The sequence below is a fragment of the Gracilinanus agilis genome, chromosome 4 (assembly GCF_016433145.1).
Source record: "Gracilinanus agilis isolate LMUSP501 chromosome 4, AgileGrace, whole genome shotgun sequence".
NCBI lineage: Eukaryota > Metazoa > Chordata > Mammalia > Didelphimorphia > Didelphidae > Gracilinanus > Gracilinanus agilis.
This window is the reverse complement of record NC_058133.1, coordinates 297411813-297431985: the sequence shown is the minus strand read 5'-3', so window position 1 is coordinate 297431985 and position 20173 is coordinate 297411813. Positions and strand designations below refer to the sequence as shown.

At 34.3% G+C, this 20173-nt stretch overlaps 1 protein-coding gene across 2 annotated transcripts in view; it reads left to right on the top strand.

Moving 5' to 3' along the window:
• KHDRBS2 (KH RNA binding domain containing, signal transduction associated 2) overlaps positions 1 to 20173 on the top strand; it is a 750586-nt gene that overhangs the window by 140441 nt on the left and 589972 nt on the right. For both annotated transcript variants that reach the window (XM_044673646.1, XM_044673645.1), the window contains exon 2: positions 13242 to 13369. In XM_044673646.1, the coding sequence (XP_044529581.1) occupies positions 13242 to 13369 (128 nt within the window). The remainder of the gene's footprint in view (positions 1 to 13241; positions 13370 to 20173) is intronic.

Below are 20173 nucleotides of genomic sequence, written 5' to 3'. Positions count from 1 at the left end.
CATCACACTATGATTCTAATGCGATAAATTAGAAATAGAAGGCCAAGTGTCTGATGGGTAAAAATACCTATTTTTTTTCTTTTTGAGAGTGGTCACCAACTTGCCCTCTTGGCCTGTAACTACTCTTATAAAGCTAAACTATAACACTACATTAAATCAAGGTAGATAAACTATTAAAAACAATGATTTAGTCCCAAATTCATATTCTTTGACTTCAATTATTCTCTCATTTAAGCAAGGCAATTAGTTTTTACAACTTGATTCCTTCCATAGCTTACCCATTCAGAAGTTATTCCAAAATTTCTCTTTCCCCTCCACACTTCCTGTATCTCATCTATATATCTATTTTTTAAAGTAAGGAAACATGCCTCTTTTTTGAGAAAAAATAAAACTATTAAATATTTCTATCTTTTCCAATTTTCTTGAATAAAAACAAACCTTGAAACTATCTCCCACTTTCTTCTCCTTTAATCCACTCTCAAAATAATAAGGTCGACCTTCTCTTTGCCAAGTTGAATTTTTCTACATGTGTACTCTATCACATATCCTATTTTCTCTGGACTCTCAAATAGCCTCTTGTACTGAATCTTCAACTTCATTGACTAATTATTTTTCTACTGCCTTTATACATGCATGAGTCTCACAATTCTCAAAAAAGTAAAAAAAAAAAAAAAAAAAAAAAAAACAATCTTTCTTTGTATCTTACAATCCTTTCCAGTTCTTGCCCTATATCTCTACTCTTTTTCTCAGCTAATCTCCCTAAAAAACACACAAACAAACAAACAAACAAACAAAAACTTTCTACATTCATTTCCTCACTTTTTTTGACTGGTTCTTAGTTGGCAATCTAGCCTCCACTATAGTCACCACTAAACTGAAACTATTTTCTCCATATTACAAATGAGTTTTTTTAATGACTCTTAATTTGAAATCTAATGATCTTTTCTCAGTCTTAATCCTTCTCAATCTATTGAATTCGACATTTAGTGACCAGTTCTCTCTTCTAATTCATCTCCTATGTGTTTCTAGCTCCTTCTCAGTATCTCTTTGTAGGTTTATTATGCATATCATACACCCAATTATGGATCATTTCCATAGTTTTGTTCTAGATTCTCTTCTCATTCTCTCTCCATAAATTCATCAGTTCCTAGCAATGTAATTATCATCCCTATACATATAACCTCTTAAATGATATAATCAGCCTCTTTTTCCTGAGGTGGAGTTCCATATCACCAATTGGTTATTGGCAGTGTATATCTGGATATCTTGGAGATATTTGAAACTCAACTGGTCCAAAACTGAACGCATAATCTAACCCCCTAAATCCTCCCCTCACTTAATTTTACTCATTTTCCCATACATTCTGATTTAATCAAATTGGATTTCTTTCCATTCTTCACAAACAATATTCCATCTAACATCTCCATCCATACTGTTTTACTATTTCTCATGCCTGGAAAGAATTCAATCCTTACCTCTGCCTTATACAGTTATTCTTTCCTTCAAGACCTAACTTGAGCACAATTATTTTCCTAAGAGATTTTTTTTTTATTCTCCTACATGTTCTGGACCCACCCCAGCAAACTTATTAATATATACTTAATTGTTTTATGAATATTTGAATATAAATTTTATGTTATATATACATATATGCATATGTACATATACATACACAAACAGGTATCCCTTTCACATTGTGGGAATTAGAAATATAATGCCTCCCACCCTCTCCTGAATCTAGACAAACCATGTAAAATTTTTGGCCCTTTCTTGGTACCAGAGAAGAAATCTGATTTTTTTCTTTTTCTTTTATGGAGTACTTATTACACAAGTTTTGGTTAAGTATTTGGTCATAAGCTATCTGGTTTCTAACTTTTCTGTTATCTGATGGCCTTTGTTTGTTGTCTATAGCTTCTGCAAAATTCCCCCCAAATTCCCATTACATTTCTTATTCCAACTCATGATATATCAAAAGTATAATGGGGGAAGTTGCAATGTATATATACACATAAGCACACACAAACAAACACACATACATACAGATAGACATTTAAAATATCTCTCTGTGTGTATAAATATATATGTATATATATACATATATATATATATTCTTTCATGTTGTTAATCTCTTGTTAAGCTTTTCATAAGTTTTTTTGTGAATGTTTCATTCTTTCTACTTTTATCCCCACCACATAGCCTGGTTCTCAGCACATAGGAGGTTCTTTAAAAAAATTTTATTAATAATTTTAACAATTCATTTCTATAAATTTATGGCTACATAGGAATTTTATAAAAGAAAGCATACCAACCTCAGAATTAGGAATCCTGAACTTGAATCCTGGTTCTGACACTTACTTTCTGTGTGATAATAGTAATGTCAATGAACCTTTCTGAGATTCCCTTTGATAATTTTATTATCTATGATGTAAGTCTTTGCAATTACCTACCTTATGAGCTTGTTGCAATGTAAGCATTTAAAAATGGCATTTAAAATCACTCTTTATATAAAAGTACTCTATATATTATTTATAAATAAAATGACATTTAAAATTACTCAATTCAGGTTTTATGCTCAGAGATTATACCATTTACCAGAAAATCATCACAGTGACCTTGGAAAGAATACTCCTCATTATATGTCACTGGACAACTGAGTGTCCGATTACATAGCTATGTCAGTGAAAAGCCTTCAACATAAGAACTGGTGTATATACCTCTAGAAATCACTGCTAGGAAACTGTCATAAAACCTGTCCTCCTTTGAGATTTTGTCTCAATACTTCTGATAGGCAAAGATGTCTTTCAAATATTTTGGGAGCAAAGTTAAAAATGAAAACTTTTGTTTCCATTCACATGTAAACATACATGAAGGAACATTTTGAACAAATCCATGCACTCTCCCTATTTTCCATGGAGACAGAAATAGTTCAGCATTAAAGTATGATGCACTATGATCAAAATTCCATTCCCATATTTCTTATTTCTATTTTCCATTGTAATACATATTAGAATTCACAGTTTTGATGCATTATATGGAGGGAGGACAATTGAACTATGTGAAAAATAAATAGGAAGGTGTCACTACCAACCATAAGGGTGGCATCAATCTCTCTCACACTCTGAGAATGACATAGCAGAGAAAATCCAGGTATGATATGGTGTCCTAAATTGTCCTTTACACTTTAAAGAACTGATTGGGATGGAAAAAAACAGAGAGCACATGAGCCAGGTGAGATGTATTCAGGGAAGAACAATGTGATTGTAGGGAATTTGTTTACACGCATGGATTACTCTTTTTTTTCTTTATTCACTCTTGTATTTTATGAACTTGTGGGGAAATATTACAAGTCAAGCTATCACATTCCCAAGTCTTAAACTCTTCTCTATTAAGCTTATAATATGGTGATTCTATGGCATCAACATAGGAATAGCAATGTCCTTGAAAACAATTCCTTTCTAATTGTTATGAAGAAGAATGTGGAACTATGCCCAAAGGGCTACAAAACTGTGCATACACTTTGACACAACAATACCACTATTAGTTCTATGTCCCAAGGAGATCAAAGAAAATGGAAAAAGGAACTATTCATAAAAAAACTGATAACGATTCTTTGTGTGCTGACAAAGAATTGGAAGTTTGAGGGGATGTCTCTCAATTCGGGAATGGCAGAACAAGTTATTATATTTGACTCTTATATAATATTATTTTTCCCTGAGACTTCATAATTTCTCATTAAAAAATAAGCATAATTTACAGAGATAATGAACATAATGTAAGAAGAACCAGGAGAAATTTTACACAATAACAGAAATATTATAAGGATGATAAACTGGGAAACCTTTAGCTATTCTGATCAAGACATTGATCCAAGGCAATTCCAAAGGACACATGATGGAAAATTCTATCCAACTCCAAATGTAATGCATGAAACATGGCTAATATGGAAAAATATTTTGCATGAGTTCAAATGTATAATAATTATGAAATTGCTTGCCTTTTCGAGGAAGGTGGCAAGAAAGAAAGAGAGAATGTGGAACTCAAAATTAAAACAAATTTTTAAAATATACATATAATTGGGAAATATTTAATGAAGTAAATAAAATATATTTCAGATAGGGAAAAAGAAAAATAAATGTTCATTTTCAGGGTATATAGTTAAAAAGAAACTCAAATTAGTGAAAAAAAAACGAAGAAGAATTCTGAGCTTTTTTTTTTTTTCCTATTGGGATGGAGGGAGCAAACCTTTGCTACAGAGTTGGGTAATCCTTAAAGTCACTGATCATATAACCCTTATTGAAAAAAAAAAAAAATATATATATATATATTTATATATATAGTAACATGGCAAATGGCAGTGTGGAATTCCTGCAAGATACAGGGTCAAGCCTCACCCAGAATTCCAGGGGACCACCCCTTTAGAACTCTGGGTGAAGGGACAGTTTAAAGCAGTACAGTTAATTCCTGGGGGTTGAAGTGAGCAGGTTGTTTGCTGAGCCCAGTTCTGGATTGCTTTGGAGGCCATTTGTGGCAAAAGCCATTTTGCTTCTGCTCAGCAGTTTGCCTGTGTAGCTGAATTAGACCTTTCCATGAACAGCACAATTGTTATTTAGTTATTTAGATATTAGAAGTGATACTTATAGGCTTTGAGGTCAAGCTATCTATAAAGTCTGCCACTCCCTCCTAAGAGGGGAGGGGCTGTTTCTATCAAACTGTTCATGGCTTCCCAGATCTTATCCTAATCCCTGAAAAACCTCCCTACCTTCCCCTTCCTCTCTTATCAGTAAAATTCATCCTTAAGGTAGCTGTGCCTGGCTATTATTTTGGGAATACTCACTTCCTCCATAAAGCTTTGTTCCTTTCAATTGCAAGCCCAACAAGTCAGATGCTCATTCTGTCCCTGATAACTACTGGATATCAAGCTGTTCCTATCTTCCCTGGTCAAACCTGTGGGGAAATAAGTTGAGAAAGTGAACCATGTTGAGGGAATTAACCTTGTTCACCCTAGCCAGTGAATCTGATCATCCTCCATTTCCAACTGATTCTAAATGCTTGGTGGGAGGGATGAGAGTAAAGGAGTACTTAACCCTCCCTGCTCACTCAAACCTGTGTGTAGGGGAGGAGTGAGTCCTGCAGGTTTCTGGTTTCTGGCCAACACTTCAGATTCCCAAATATCTCTGTTAATATCAACATAACAGTTTTGGCCAGCCAGCCTAGGATTTATTTCAGAACCTGAGTGGGAAGTGATCAGTATGGCCAGCTTCATCAACAGCACCGTTGTCACACTGGGGTGCTCTGGGAGGCTAATATATGGGATTTGGAAGGCTTGTGCTACCTTTTGGCTAATAACTGTTCCCCAATTTTTCAAACAAATGATACTTTCATGCGGTTCACTATGTCAGGGTGATACTTTGGCATATGTGCCATCAGGGATAACCATGGCTGCAACTTTTTTATGGGGCCCTGATGATATTGAGGAAAGTTCTGGCATTTACCTTTGGAAGAACAGAAATAAAAAACCCAGTTTTGGAGCAATTAGTGGAGCAAATGAAGACCCTAATCGAGATAAACAAGCAAATCAGGGAAGGAAAGGATGTAGATGCAAAGACAATCATGCAGCTAGAGATTATTGAAAGTGCAGTCACACTAAAAAAGAGTGGTGATATTACACAACAGGCTACAGAAAAGAACACTGAAGAACAACAGGTTGCAGGGGCTGAAGCAGCTCCTGTAACTATCCTTCCCATTACTGATAGGACAGTGGTACAAACTGACTTGGACATTATACACGTTAAGGGCTGCAAACCTTTCTCAGGGGGTGATTTGGAGATCTTAAAAAGGAGGTTTCCTCAGTTTTACACAAATCCCCATACATCTATAAAAGAATATAAAATGTCTGTGAGACTACAACCCAACATTTGAGGATGTGGAATTGCTCTTATAAGAATTATACACCCCTAGTGAGAAGGCAAAGTTTATAGCCAAGACAAGAAGCAACTCCAACCTTGCCTCATGGCCAGAACAACATCAGGACCTAGAACTCTCCTCACATGCAAACATGGCTTATCTCAAGAGGTGTAGGGAGGATTTAGCAGAAGCAATGAGGCTCCATGCAAGATGATCAAATGCAAGGGGGTCCTTCGAGAAATTAAGGCAAGGGGAAGAACACCCAAGCCTTTACCTAGAAATTATCTTAGAGGCAGGCGAAACTATCCTAGGTTTCAGGGACATGACAGCTGAGGATAACATCCAGCATGTCAGGAGGCAGTTTGTAAAAGGCAGTCTAAACCACATCCAGGTTTATTTCAAGTTGCATTGCCCACAAAGGGAGACCATGCCCCTTGAAGAACTAAGAACGACTGCTACATATGTCCATGAGCCTAAGGATAGTGAGCTAAAGCAATCACAGGCCTCTGAAAAGGATAGGGAGATTGGAGAGCTGAAGAGACAACTAAAGGAAGCTCAAAAGGCTAAGGAGATGGAGGAAATTAAGAACATGGCTCTGATGTCCAGCAATCAGAGGAGCCAGAGCAGGCCCAGGCAATCCTCCAGCAATAATAACTCTGTCAAGTGCTCCTTCTTGTGTTCAAGACTTGGGCATATTGTTCAGTACTGTAGGTTTAAATCTCAGATACATTTTGGGAATAGAAACAATAACAATAATAACAACAACAGGAGAAACACCTATTATAATTCTAGATATAACAATAATAACAATAACAACAAGGATAACACCATATGCAGTGACAAAGTAAAGGTCCAATGTTGTGACCATAACTGTGCTAAATTCAGTAATAACCCTAGTTTGTCTAAAATCAAGGAATACATGTCCCAAGGAGAAAGATCTCATACCAACTTATAAATCAAGGAAACAGCCTTAGATATTTCAAGGATAAAAAAGGGCAATGACAATGATGTGGCACAGGAAACTGGGAAGGACAAAATGGGTGCAGAAGAAATTATGAATTATGGGTTGGTGGATGTAACACAAAGTTACAAAGAAATGACTGAGAAGGAGTTGCAAATGGAGGAGGATATAATAGAAATAAAGGAGAGAATTTATGGGAAGGGAAACAGTCATTGGAGAATAATAAAAGGGAACCAGGCATATCTGCATAAGTTCTTGATTCAAACTAGAAGGAAATAGCATTCATTGATTCTCACTATGGGGAGAAAGAAACATCATTCTGTAGTAAGACTGTGGATCATTTACATCAATCTGTAGTACAGCAAGGCCAAACAACAAGGGCAATGGTTTTAGATGGGTGTTCTAATGGGGATCTCTTAGAAAGAGACAGTGTCAACAAGAGAGATGGGCTCCTGCAGACCATTGAGAAGGAAAATGCAAAATTCTCCGACACAGGCACAACCTCTTCTCTATCACCAACTAGGGAAGCTGGAAGGGAAAGTGGAAACTCTAGTAGCTACAATACAAAAGGAACTGAAGCTAGGGAATTCATACCAAGACTGGTTCAGGGTCAGGTGCATACAGATGTAGTACACTTTAAAGCCTGTGATACTCCAGAGAGAGCTGCCTTTGGAGTAGATTCTGAGTTAATGCATTTAAAGGAATTCAGTTCTATAAATGTCAGTAGCCAAGGGAGAAACGAAATGACACCAATAGGAACAGACAAAGAATCTACAACACTGACTTTTTTCCTATGTAAAGTACATCTGTAGTTGTTTCCTGCTACTGACATAGAGTCTAGGGGTCAGATACAAGAAGAAGGCATAGACTCATAGGATTGGGATGTAGTCATGAACCAGCAACACATTCCCAATTCTGAAGAATTTCCTTTAATGCAGAGAATTACCTCTCCTGAATCTAACTTTGCACAAGTCAAGTAAAGCATGTTCAGTGAAGAGAAGAACACTCTACCTTACTCATGGTCTGGGAAAACTGAGATACACTTTGACACTGATAGGCCCATGAATGGTTCAGGGATGCCAATTAAGGCACAGGCAGTCCAAAAAGCCACATTTGAGGGAGACTCACCATCAATACACTCACAGAATCCTGAGGCAGCACAAACAGATGTCCTAGAACAAGATCAATAGGATTTGGGGGACATTGAGATAAAATCACTTTTGGTACTTGTTGATCTGGCAGCTAAAGACAGGAAACCGATAGGAAATCAAATCTATCCTGCTCTTATTGAAACCAGAGCAACTCAGTCTGTGTTAACATCTGCATCAGAAAATTGTGCACAAATGGGGTCTGTAAGAGTAAAAGGAGCCACTGGGCAAATGGAGTTGGTGCCCAAGCTAAGGATCTAAGATGGTGAAGATAAGCCCAATGCTTTAGATCGTTCCTTTTTGTTGATACCTGGATGCTCATCCAACCTTTTGGGGAGGGATGTTCTCTGTAAATTAGGGGCCACTATCCAATGTGATAAGTCAGGCCAAATATTCCTACACTTACCCAAATAGTCACTCATGCACCATCCCTTGCTATTCCTTGGATAAGTGGAGGGTGATGAGAAGGAACAACATGTGGAGAATATCTTTGAAATACTGAAAGATATACCAGAGGCAGTTTGGGCTAAGCATTCAACTGATGTGGGAATTTAAAATTCTGCCACACTTGTAAAGATGGAAGTGAAAGAGGGCACTCCGCCTAGGATCCCGCAGTATAGGTTGAGTAAAGAGGCTACAGAGAGTATCAGGTGTATTATCCAAAGTCTCCTGGAAGCAGGCATTTTGGTCTATACTATATCCGAGTACAACACTCCCATTATGCCCATTAAAAAACTGAAGAAAGATCCAAATGACAAAATAATTATATATATATATATATATATATATATATATATATACATATGAATGACTGAACATGTTCATAATACAAGCCATAAATATCTGCTTAATTAATTGATATCTCTAAGAAAACTCATTATGAATTTGCAGTTCACACTTAAAATATTTTTAAAGTATAAGAGGTCATCAACATAAAATCTTGTTGTCATCTTTCTATTAAAGTTAACATTAAAAAAATCCCTTCAGAAAGAGACATGTTAGACATGTATAAAAATAAGTGACTTTAATGTGAAATAGAAAAACCAAGCTGAGAAAAAAAAGTATCCAAAGTCCTTATAAACCTCTTTTGATACCCAATATCTATTCTAACCTATTTTTTTACTTTCACTCAATTCTGTGCATAGCAATCCATCAGTATTGAGACACTAAATCTGTACCTAATATTGTGTCCTAATATCAGCAACTTATTCAGTGAGAATTTAGACAACTTCAGATTGCACAGTTGAAGGTTTGATGTGTAGAGCTGGGTTTCAGGTTGTTCTGTCATAACGTAAAGGGATGAGACTAGATGACCACTAAGCTCCCTCCTGGCTCTAAATCTTTGATCCAATAGAACATTATGTTCATCTTTTATTTAATTGGTCAGGCCATGGATATATTTATTTATCCTAAATCCAATTTAAATTCAGATGAATCAGCAGTATTCTTTAATACAACTATTGACCTCTCTCATAAATACTCTATTATATCTTCTAAAATCAGTACATTTCAAAACAGTTTAGCTTCTATTCCTCAGAAGCTATTACTGTTTCTCATACTTTTGGGTTGGTGAAATTATTGTTTCCAAGAGGCATTTAACCAACCCTCTAACATATCACTGGAGTTTTAAGTCTAGATTGGCAAAATGTTCTATCAGTCTACTTATGTGAGATGTGTGTAACAGTCACTTTAATTTTATGACGAGATAAATGAAGCAAGAATATAAGATGTCTTTCTGAAGGAGGTAGAAAAATATCACCTCCTAGAGTCAGTAAAGCACCCCTCCTTAGAGCCAAGTAGGTGATACAGTGGATTGAATAGTGAATTTGAGGCTAGGAAGACCTTAGTGAAAAACCAGGCTCAACCATTTATTAGCTGTGTGACCTGAGGAAAAATCAATTTAAGTGCTTTCTTCTTCAGTTTCTTCATTTGCAAAAGGAGAGTAATAAAATACCCATTTATTAGGGAAAATATTTAATGATATAATATTTATGAAATACTGTATAAATTCTTATTATCAACATCACCATCTTTATTATAGTAGATATTATTTATAATCATTTTGGTTGATAGGTCAATAAGCACATCATCCCAAGGGAAAAAGGAAGAAAAAGGACAAGACAAAGTAACTGCTTAAAATAAGATTTATCAAAGTATAGAACTTGATTACTAGAACTAGATTAGGGAGAGAAAGTTATCATTCTTCCAATTTTACAACCTCAGAGAAATCCTCAAATTTCATTCATAATCAATTCCCAATTAGTGACTAAATCTTATTGCTTTTACCTTAGTAATATAACTTACATTCATCCCTTTCTCTCCATTCAACCATCTTAATTCAGGAAAGCATCGTATTTTTTATATTTTACAATTTTTAATTTAAAAAAAATTTTCCAAATAATATTGGATGTGATTTTAATAATTATTTTCTAATATTTTGCAATCCATGTTCATTATCTCTTACCCTTCCATGTCTCCAACATTCCCTAGAAGGCAAATGATATAATAATATAATGTAGGTTTTTATATATACATATATATGTTATCATGTGGTACATATTTTGATGTTTGTCATGTTGTGAAACAAGAAATATATTGCTTACACTAGAGAAAAATTCATGGAATAAATAAAGTGAAGAATGGTATGCTTCAATCTACACTTAGACTTCATCATTTCCTTCTTTGGCAGGGTGTAGGCTTTTTTTTATCATGAGTCCCAAGAAATCATCACTTCTCACTACACTATTGCATTGTAATTTCCTAACAATCATTCTACACTCAATGTGTTCATTACTTCTGTCCCACACAGCTATCCTCAATATACTTCCCAAAATGATATGCCTAAAAAAAAATCTGAGCATGTTGATCCCCTACTCCGGAAGTTTCATAGCCTTCCTAATAACTCTATGATCAAAAGTTCCTCTGTTAGTTAAAACACTTAAAAACATGTTTCTAGCCTATTTTTTTGTTTGTACTATACATCATGCCAAAAACAAACACACACACACACACACATGCACATGCATGTTCTGATGCCCAATTTTGCTAAGAAATTCCATTTTTCAGGTCATGTCATAGACTGTCCTCCATGTTTAGTGCTATCTCCTTTCTAGCGCGCTCTCCTTTCTCAGTGTTTTTTTCTTGGAATTCCAGCTCCTTTCATGCTTTATCTCAAGATATTTTTCAGTCATATTTCACTCTTCATGAATTCCTTTACCACATTATCCATTGGGTTTTCTTGGCAAAGTTCCTGGAGTGGTTTGTGTTTTCATTCAGATTTCCTTGCCCAGAGTCATGTAGCTAGTAAATGTCTGAGGCTGGATTTGAACTCAGTTCTTCTTGATTCCAGGCCCAGTATTCTATATACTGAACCATCTAGCTACCTCCTAGGTAAAGAGATTAAGTGACTAGTTCAAGATCTCACAGCTGGAGTTGGAGGTCCAATTTAAACTCGTCTCCCTCACCTCAGGCCAGCTCTCCATCCACTAAGCCATCTAGTGGCTTTATCTCAAGTGATATCTTCTAAAGTTTCCCTTTATTTTTGCCAATCATTATGGTTCTTCTTTCTCTGATAGTATTTTGCATATTTTAAATTTGCTTATATGCCCCTTGTCCCTAACATAGATGGAAACTATCAGATAGGAACTTTATTTTTTCCCTAATTGATATAGAAATGTGGTATACTGGTTGAACTTAATTTAATTGAATTAGGAGATTGACTAAATGACCATTAAGGTTCCTTCCATGTCTATATTGATAGTTTGACCTATTATTAAATTACTTGTTGTTGATGATGTTTGCCCTCATATTCCATATTTCTGTATTGACTAATAATAATTTTTATATTTAAACTTATGATGTGTTATTTGTTAATAGTTCCACCCTAAAAAAGAGATGCCATTATTAGTCATGTTAAAAGTACCTAGAGTATTCTGTAACATCTCTGAATATATGGAAATAGGTCTTGATCAATGACACATGTAAAACCCAGTGGAATTGCATTGGCTATGGTAGGGAGGTGAGAGGAGGAGAGGGAAGGGACATAAATCATGTAACCATGGAAAAACATTCTAAATTAATTGAATAAAATTTTTCATAACATCTCTGAAAAAATAATAGTTTTGTTGGATATATATATATATATATTCCTTATAGGGTTTATGACTTTTTTCCAAGTAACTGCATAAAATATATTTTATTTCTAATCATTAAACTTATGTCTCTGGACTTATTTTAACCTATGCTTCTAGACTGTAAGTTCTTGGAGATCAGGAAGCACACAATAATCGTTATATTGTTTTCCATTTAACAATGAGCATAGCACATAAAATGACTCCAAAGAAATTATATTTTTAATTTTAATTAATTAATTAATTTAGAAGATTTTTCCACGGTTACATAATTTGTGTTCTTTCCCTCCCCTACTTTCAACTCCCCCTTTATAGCCAACAAGCAATTCCACTGGGTTTTACATGTGTCATTGATCAAGACCTATTTCTAAGTCATTAATATTTGCACTAGAGTGATCATTTAGAGTCTACATCCCCAGTTATATCTCCATCTACCCTTGTGAGCAAGCAGCTGTTTTTCTTCAGTTCAGGGTGTGAGATGTTGTTCTAAACCTAATCTCTCCCAAACTACTTTCCAATTTTCCCAGCAGTTTTTGTCAAAAAGTGGCTTTTTGTCCCCAAAGCTGGGGTCTTTGGGTTTATTGCACACTGTCTTGCTCAGGTCATTTACTCCAAAGAAATTATTACTGGATGAATGAATGAAGAAATGTTTTTTTTGTTTTTCATTGAATTTTTAAAAGAAAATTACATTTATTGTAAAACCTCTTGCTTTTATTTGTCACATTTAATTGAATGATTGTATAATTTTGGAAATGTTCAGCATTCTAAGAATTTATTCTATATGAAGAAAGATATTGAAGTTTAATTGAACCTCTTATTTGACAGAAGATACTCTTGAAGTTATTATCTTATGGCCTTCTGGTCTAAAGGAGACTCATCCCTTTTGAAATAGTGTGAGGCTGATTCAGCCATTGAAATCATTGAGAATCATTATAGGTAAGAAACAGATAATATAGTAATATGTATACTTATAACATCTTTCCCTAGTCTTCCTTCCAGATGAACACATTAGGCTCTTAGTAAATGTATACATTGAATTGGAAGATACATTATGATAATATTAAATCTTCCACTGTTTTCTCTTTGTTCCATTTTCAGAAATTGAAAAGTTTCAGGGTTCTGAAGGGAAAAAGGATGATGAAGAAAAGAAATATCTTGATGTCATCAGCAACAAAAACATAAAACTGTCAGAGCGAGTACTGATTCCTGTCAAACAGTATCCAAAGGTAATCTAAGTTTTCCTTCCATAGTTTGAAAAACTAATCATTTAAGTAAAAAGATGGCATTTCACTTTTTCATATATTATAAAATGAATATTTATGCTCCCATTAGCTATATATGAAAATTTATTTTAACACAAAAAGAAAAGAAAAAAATCTAAAGTAGAAATGTTGGTTTTGTGGGGGAGGGGGGGTAAGAAGCATCACTAAGAAAGTTTTCCCAATCCAAACGTATAACTTTTCTATGATGACTTAAGGAATACTTTTTAATTTGTAAAGTTAAATCCACAAGACATTTTTTCTAGCCTCAAATAAACTTTGGAATTACCTTCACCCAAGCACAAAAAAAAATACCTTTCTTAAGTTAGAGAAAATGCTATTAGGATGAATTTTAAATTGTATTATCATTTATTATTACAATTTTTATATGCATATCTATACAAATTGAACTCCCATGAAAATTTGATATGATTTTGTTTCTGGTATTCCAAGTTTGTAAAGTTTTGGTGAATCCATTGGTACCCTAGAAACTTTAAGTAATAAATAAAGAATAAAACTTAGATTTCTGCCCAAAATGCATTGTTAAATCAGGAAGCTTATGTATTTAGATATATTGTAATGTTATGGTTTTTCAAATACCTTCTTACAATGCACTGAAAGACTTACAATTTAGCTGAAAATAAAAATCAGATCTATTATCTCTGATCAAATTTGCTTGACAAGGTAAGAAAGATTTCTAAAACCTTGATTATTCTTCAAGTCACAATATGAGAGAATGCAGATAAAAGTCTAACCTGAGTCCTCAAACTGTGAGTTAAATCAAGGCTTAACAATGTCTATGAAGCCATGGTAGGGTGAAATGTTTTTTTTTCACTTACTATACAAGTGGAAAGAAAGATGATAAAAATATATATCAGCATAGTTTTATTTTTATCAGCCTCACTAAGTTTCTAACCATTAGAAACATTTCATTGAGTAAAAGTTCTTTATAGTTCATTCAATCCAATCCACTCATGTTGTAGAGGAGAATTCTGAAACCTAGAAAAGTAAATTATCTTTCTCAAAGGGATATGTTTTGTTAGATATTTTAACATATTTTCCTGAGGCTTTCAATCACTTTTATTGGTTAATCTGGTTGAATTTATATTTTTCATCTCTTCTTAGCATTGCTACTAATTCCTGTACTTTTGAGTTAAACTTGTTATGCAATTGTACTTGTGTTACATATAGTATTTATTTTGCAATGTTACTTACAAGGTGCAGCAATATGAAAAGACTGCTGTCAAGGGGCCCTATTCCTGAGAAGACTGAACTTTTATTTGAAAAATAGTTGGTGTATTCACTTTTTATTAATTAAAAAGCATGTTGAATTTATAGCATTATTTCCTTTAATTCTTGAAACTTTCTTATAAAAGCAATCCATGGTGAACATTTTCCCCTTTTTTGATTCATTTGAAATTGTTATTTCTTAATGCAGACATTGTACTCAATCCCAAGCCTACTGCATAAAATATTGGTTATTGGCAAAATTATTGTTTATTCTTTCAAACTTGATTATTTGTGTTCATCCAGTAAGAGAAAGATGATATTTAGTTAAAATAACCATGATGTTTTTCTCCAAATATGCCCCTAACAAAGTATGTACATATTACATGTGCATATTATGTGTATAATATATGTGCATATCTCTAGATATAGGTTTAGATCTTGTTGTAGTTATTGATATATAGATAAATCACCCAACATGGTGTACTGTATAAAGATCACTCATTAAAATTTCCATGATGTGTTTGTAGAAAAAATGTTTTCAATTTTTTATAATTCTTCAGAGAAAGACATAGGAATAGGCCCACCCCCTTTTTCATTTTCTACTCTTTGAGAAGGCCTCTTATTTAATTTTTATCTGTCCTTTGGTGATCCTTTTGACTTATAACTATTCAAATGGGGAGAGATGGAATATAATCACTGGAGAGGGGCTGTTAAGACCCAATAGTAATTTTGCAGACATATCAGGTTATAACTTCATCAGATGACTACTCTCATTAAATTAATTTAAAATCTGCATGGAAATCTGAGCCTGTTGTAATAAATGAGTGTTAGTACTAAATCCCTTTATTCATGTACTTATATAACATGATGTACAGAAGAATTAATGCATATTGTGTATTGGTATCTTTGTTTTTGTGGAAATATTATGCATTCAATCAAATAATCAACAACTTCTTAAAGGTTTGTGTGTTGTCTCCACCAATAAAACACAATATTCTTGAGGGAAGGAATTGTTTTTGTCTTTCTTTTTAGCTTCAGCTCATAGCAAAGTGCCAAGTACAGAGTAGTAATTTAAGAAATACTTATTGACTTGAGCTGAATCAATAAAGATTTATTAGCACTTATTGTGTCCCAGATATTGTGATAAAATATCAAAAAATCTCTACCCTCAAGAAACTTACATTCTAATAAATATAATAGATAAATTTCATGAATTGATATTAAAAAGCAGAAAATTGGGCCCAAGATTAAATAGGAGAATCAACTATATTTCATTTGCGAAATTAGAAAGGTACATTAATAACTCAAACATTTTCCCAAAAACAAAGAATAATCTTTATCATTGTTAACAATAATAATTTCCTTGGCTAAGAGCAATGGAAAAGTAGTATAAAAATAAGATGTTGGAAGATCCTTCTGGGTAAAGATGTAACCTTTATTGTTACAGAGATCACATGACCAGAGGTCTGCAGGTTTCTTTCAAGTTCAAAACCTGAGACCCTGTTTTGCAAATCACACGCACTTTTATAATTTCCTATCTGTAGCCAATGTTCTCTGTAAGATGTCTCCAAGAGGGCCCATGTACTATTTCTGGACCTCTGTGGAACTTCAAGGAGCACTCAGGGTTTTTGGTGCAACATCCAGAGCTGTGGTTTCCAGGGCAACATCCAGAACTAGAGGTTCTGGCACAAGATTTCCAGAGCTCCATGGCCTTTAGGTGACCCCCTGCCTCCTGTCTATTTTTCCTTGAATGGATTGACATAGTTATTATTAACATAGTATTTCATTTATGATTAATATAACACACTTAAAATTATTATACGAATACACATATGTTAAGGTGTGATCCATTCAGAAATAGTATATGGGCCCTCTTGGAGACATTCTAATTCCTACAATTTATTTTTATTCCCTTGTTGCTATTGCTAGCATTTCCTAAACTATGTTAAATAATATTGGTGATAATGGACATCTCGACATTTCCTTCCACTTTTTTTCTTCTCACGGTCCTTTCTTATTTTCTTTTTGACATATCCCACCTCATATGTTCAATTTCTTCTTTCCTTTACATCTCCAATTTTCAGTCCTTATAACTTCCCCTTATCCTTTCCCCTTGGCCTCCTAGTTACAAATTTTCTCATTCTAAAGATCTCTTTGCTCCTTTATTTTTAAATTCTTGTTCTATCCACCTTTTGGAAAGTACATTCCTTATCCCCCTAACTGTGCCTTTCTAATTCATTTAATAAGTTCAATAGAAAAAAATTCACCCTTGTCTTGTCCTAAGAGTTCCTTCTTTATCCCCTAACTTTACACCACTTTCCCTCATTTTTTCTTAATTTATATAATTTTCTCTTAATCTATCAGCCTCTTAAGGAGACTCTTAGTTCCTCCCTTATCTTATATCCTTTATCTCCTATTTCTCTGTATGCTAAGAAGACTTTTACTCTTCTATTTGTATATATTGTTCTCTTGTTAATCCAGAGCTGAAGAGAATAGAGTGTGGCAGTTTTTCTATTCTTTCTTCTTTTATATGGGATAATTCTACCATTTTACCTTTTCCTGGTCTATTTTATTATTTTAAGCTCATTCAATTATATTTAACTTGAACTCCAGTCTTCTATATACATATGCCATTTCCTCCACTATTATCACTTTGTTATTTGTTTCTATTTGTAAGTCTTTTAGTTTTTCCTTTAAAAATTTGGATGTTATACCCTTTGGTTCATATAGGCTTAAGCTGATAATGCTTCATTATTTATAGTAGCTTTCAACATGATATACTTTCCCTGTTTATCTCTTTTGATTATATCTGCTACCCCTGCTTTCTTTGTATCAGGTGAAAAATTGTATCTTGTGACCTAATCCCTAATTTTTACTCTATATGCATCTCTCATTTTAAAGTGTGTTTCTTGTAAAAAAACATATTGTTGCATGTAAAACCCAGTGGAATTGTGCATTGGCTATGGGAGGGGGTGAGAGGAGATGGCATATTTACTGGGGTCTGGAAACTTAGCATCTCCTTTTCCAAACTCAGGTGGAGGTATGTTTTGGGGTTTGTTGCCATAGGGGATAAGAAACATATCCGAGATTGAATGATTCTTCTTGAATCCCAGAGACCCATGTGCTCAGATACTATATTTCTCCATTGTCTACCTTGTCATCATTTTGTCAACATGGAAGAGTTATTCCTGCTCCTCTTGAGTGGGAACATGGATGGGGATACAGTACATTGAAGGACCTCTATCAATAGGTAATTAATTATTTCTAAGAATACAAAACTGAGACCTAGTATAGGATGTTACAGATCTAGTACAAAGAGTGGAATAATCTGCAATTCATGCTTGAATAATGCGAAAACTACATATTTTGTAGTTGATGTTTAACCAGTGCTAACTACTGAGAAATACAAGATTTCAGAGTATGAAAGTCCATATCTAATTATTACCCCTCATTGCCCACTGTCAGCCCATATTAAAAAACAACAATAACAACTAATAAGTTAATTCTTAAGAATTATAGAGGGATGGAGCAGAGTCAAGATAGTGACTTAGAAAAAGCAGAGGTCAAATTCTCTGTGACTTTCCTTCCACACCAAATGCAAAACAGGTGCTTTAAAGTAGAAAGCAAAATTCATCAAGACAGAGCAACAGGTCTCTCCTAATCTATTCAACCTGAAAGTTATACAGATAAAGTTGAATTCTCAGGTACAAGGGAAAGATACAACACCCCTCCCCCACCTACTGAGCTGAGACCCACAGTATGACTCTGGATGACTCTGGGAGCACAGGGCAAAAGAGGGAACCACAACAACTAAATACCCTGCTACCATCATGGGAAGCTCAGGGCTATTACCAGGTGGTTGGCAGGGAGGTGGTTGGTGGAGAGGAATAGAGAGGAGGACCATGGACAACTACCTTCAACTTCCCCATCTTCACCATCACCATCAGCCTCTGTAGCTATGGAATATTTGGCCACAGAGAACATTAATACAACAGGTCAGTTTGATCTGCCTATTCCAGTTTATCAGAGGCAGAGCAGAAAAGAAATCACTTCAGGGAAGAAATGCCCAGACTCATAGATCCAGCAAACAGAGGAACAAGCAATCAATAAGGAGGGAGAAAGAAGGGGGGAAATGCATAAAAAAGGGGGGGGAAGGAATTACAATTGATAACTTCTATTCAGGTAATGACCAAAGAACAAATGAAACAGAGGAGGACCAAGGAACATCAAGCAAAACCTCAGAAACTCCAGAAAATTGGACCCAGGCTCTGGAAGAGCTAAACAAAAAAAAAATCACAAAATAATTGAGAGGTTGAGGAAAATCGAGAAAAGCACTTAAAAGGGAAAATAGGTCATATGGAAACAGAGGAGCCTTAACTAAGAAAATAGTGTTCTAAAAGTCAGAATTGAAAAAGAGGCTCAAAAAAGATGCAAAGAAAGTAAAAGATAAAAAACTGACCCACAAAGAAAAAAGGTCAAAAGAAAACAGGAGGATCAAAAAGTTAAGGATGAAATTCAGTCTTTAAAAATTAGAATTGAACAATTAGAAGCAAATGACTTCACAAGGCAGAAAGAATCTATTAAACAAAATCAAAAGAAAAAAATTGAGGAAAAGATTAAACACCTCATTGATAAACCAATTAACCTGGAAAATAGACCTAGGAAAAAAATTTAAGAATTATAGGACTACTGGAAAATCAGGATCAAAGCAAAACTCTGGACATCACTCTACAGGAAATTATCAAAGAAAACTGCCCTTACATTCTTGAACAAGAAGATAAAGTAAAGATTGGAAGATTCTATAGATCACCTCCTGCATTACATCCCCAATTGACAACACCCAGGAATGTTATAGACAAACTCAAGAACTTCCCAACTAAGGAAAAGATATTACAAGCTACTAAAAAGAAATAATTCAGATATCATGGTACCACAGTCAGGATTACACAGGACCAGACTTTATGAACACTGAAGGACCAGAAGACATGGGATATGATATTCCATAAAGCAAGGGAATTGGGTCTACAATAAAAAATCAATTACCTGACAAATTGACTATATTCTTACAGAGGAAAGTATGGTCATTCAATAAAATAGAAGATTTCCAAGCATTCCTGAAGAAAAGACCAGATTTAAAAGAAAATTTGATGCACAAATACAGAACTGAAGAGAATCACCAAAAGTTAATTAAGAAAGAAAAAACAAAATTTAAGGTATTTATTAAGGTCAAATGATTTGTATTCCTATAAGAAAAGATGGTATTGGCAACTTTTAAAAATTGTTATTATCATCAGAGTAGCTACAAAAAGTGTACTTAGAGTGTACGGTGGTAAACTGTAGGACAGTTTGTCAAAATATTTAGATAAAAAAAGGATAATACTGAGAGAAATAAAAAGGAGATAAAATGGAGTAAATATATATTTCATAAAGAAGCACATGGGAGTGAAGGGGAAAAGATCAATACAATGGAAGGGAGGAAGAGGTTGAAGACAGGTAACACTTAAAGCTTATGCACATTAGAATTGGCTCAGAGAGGGAAGA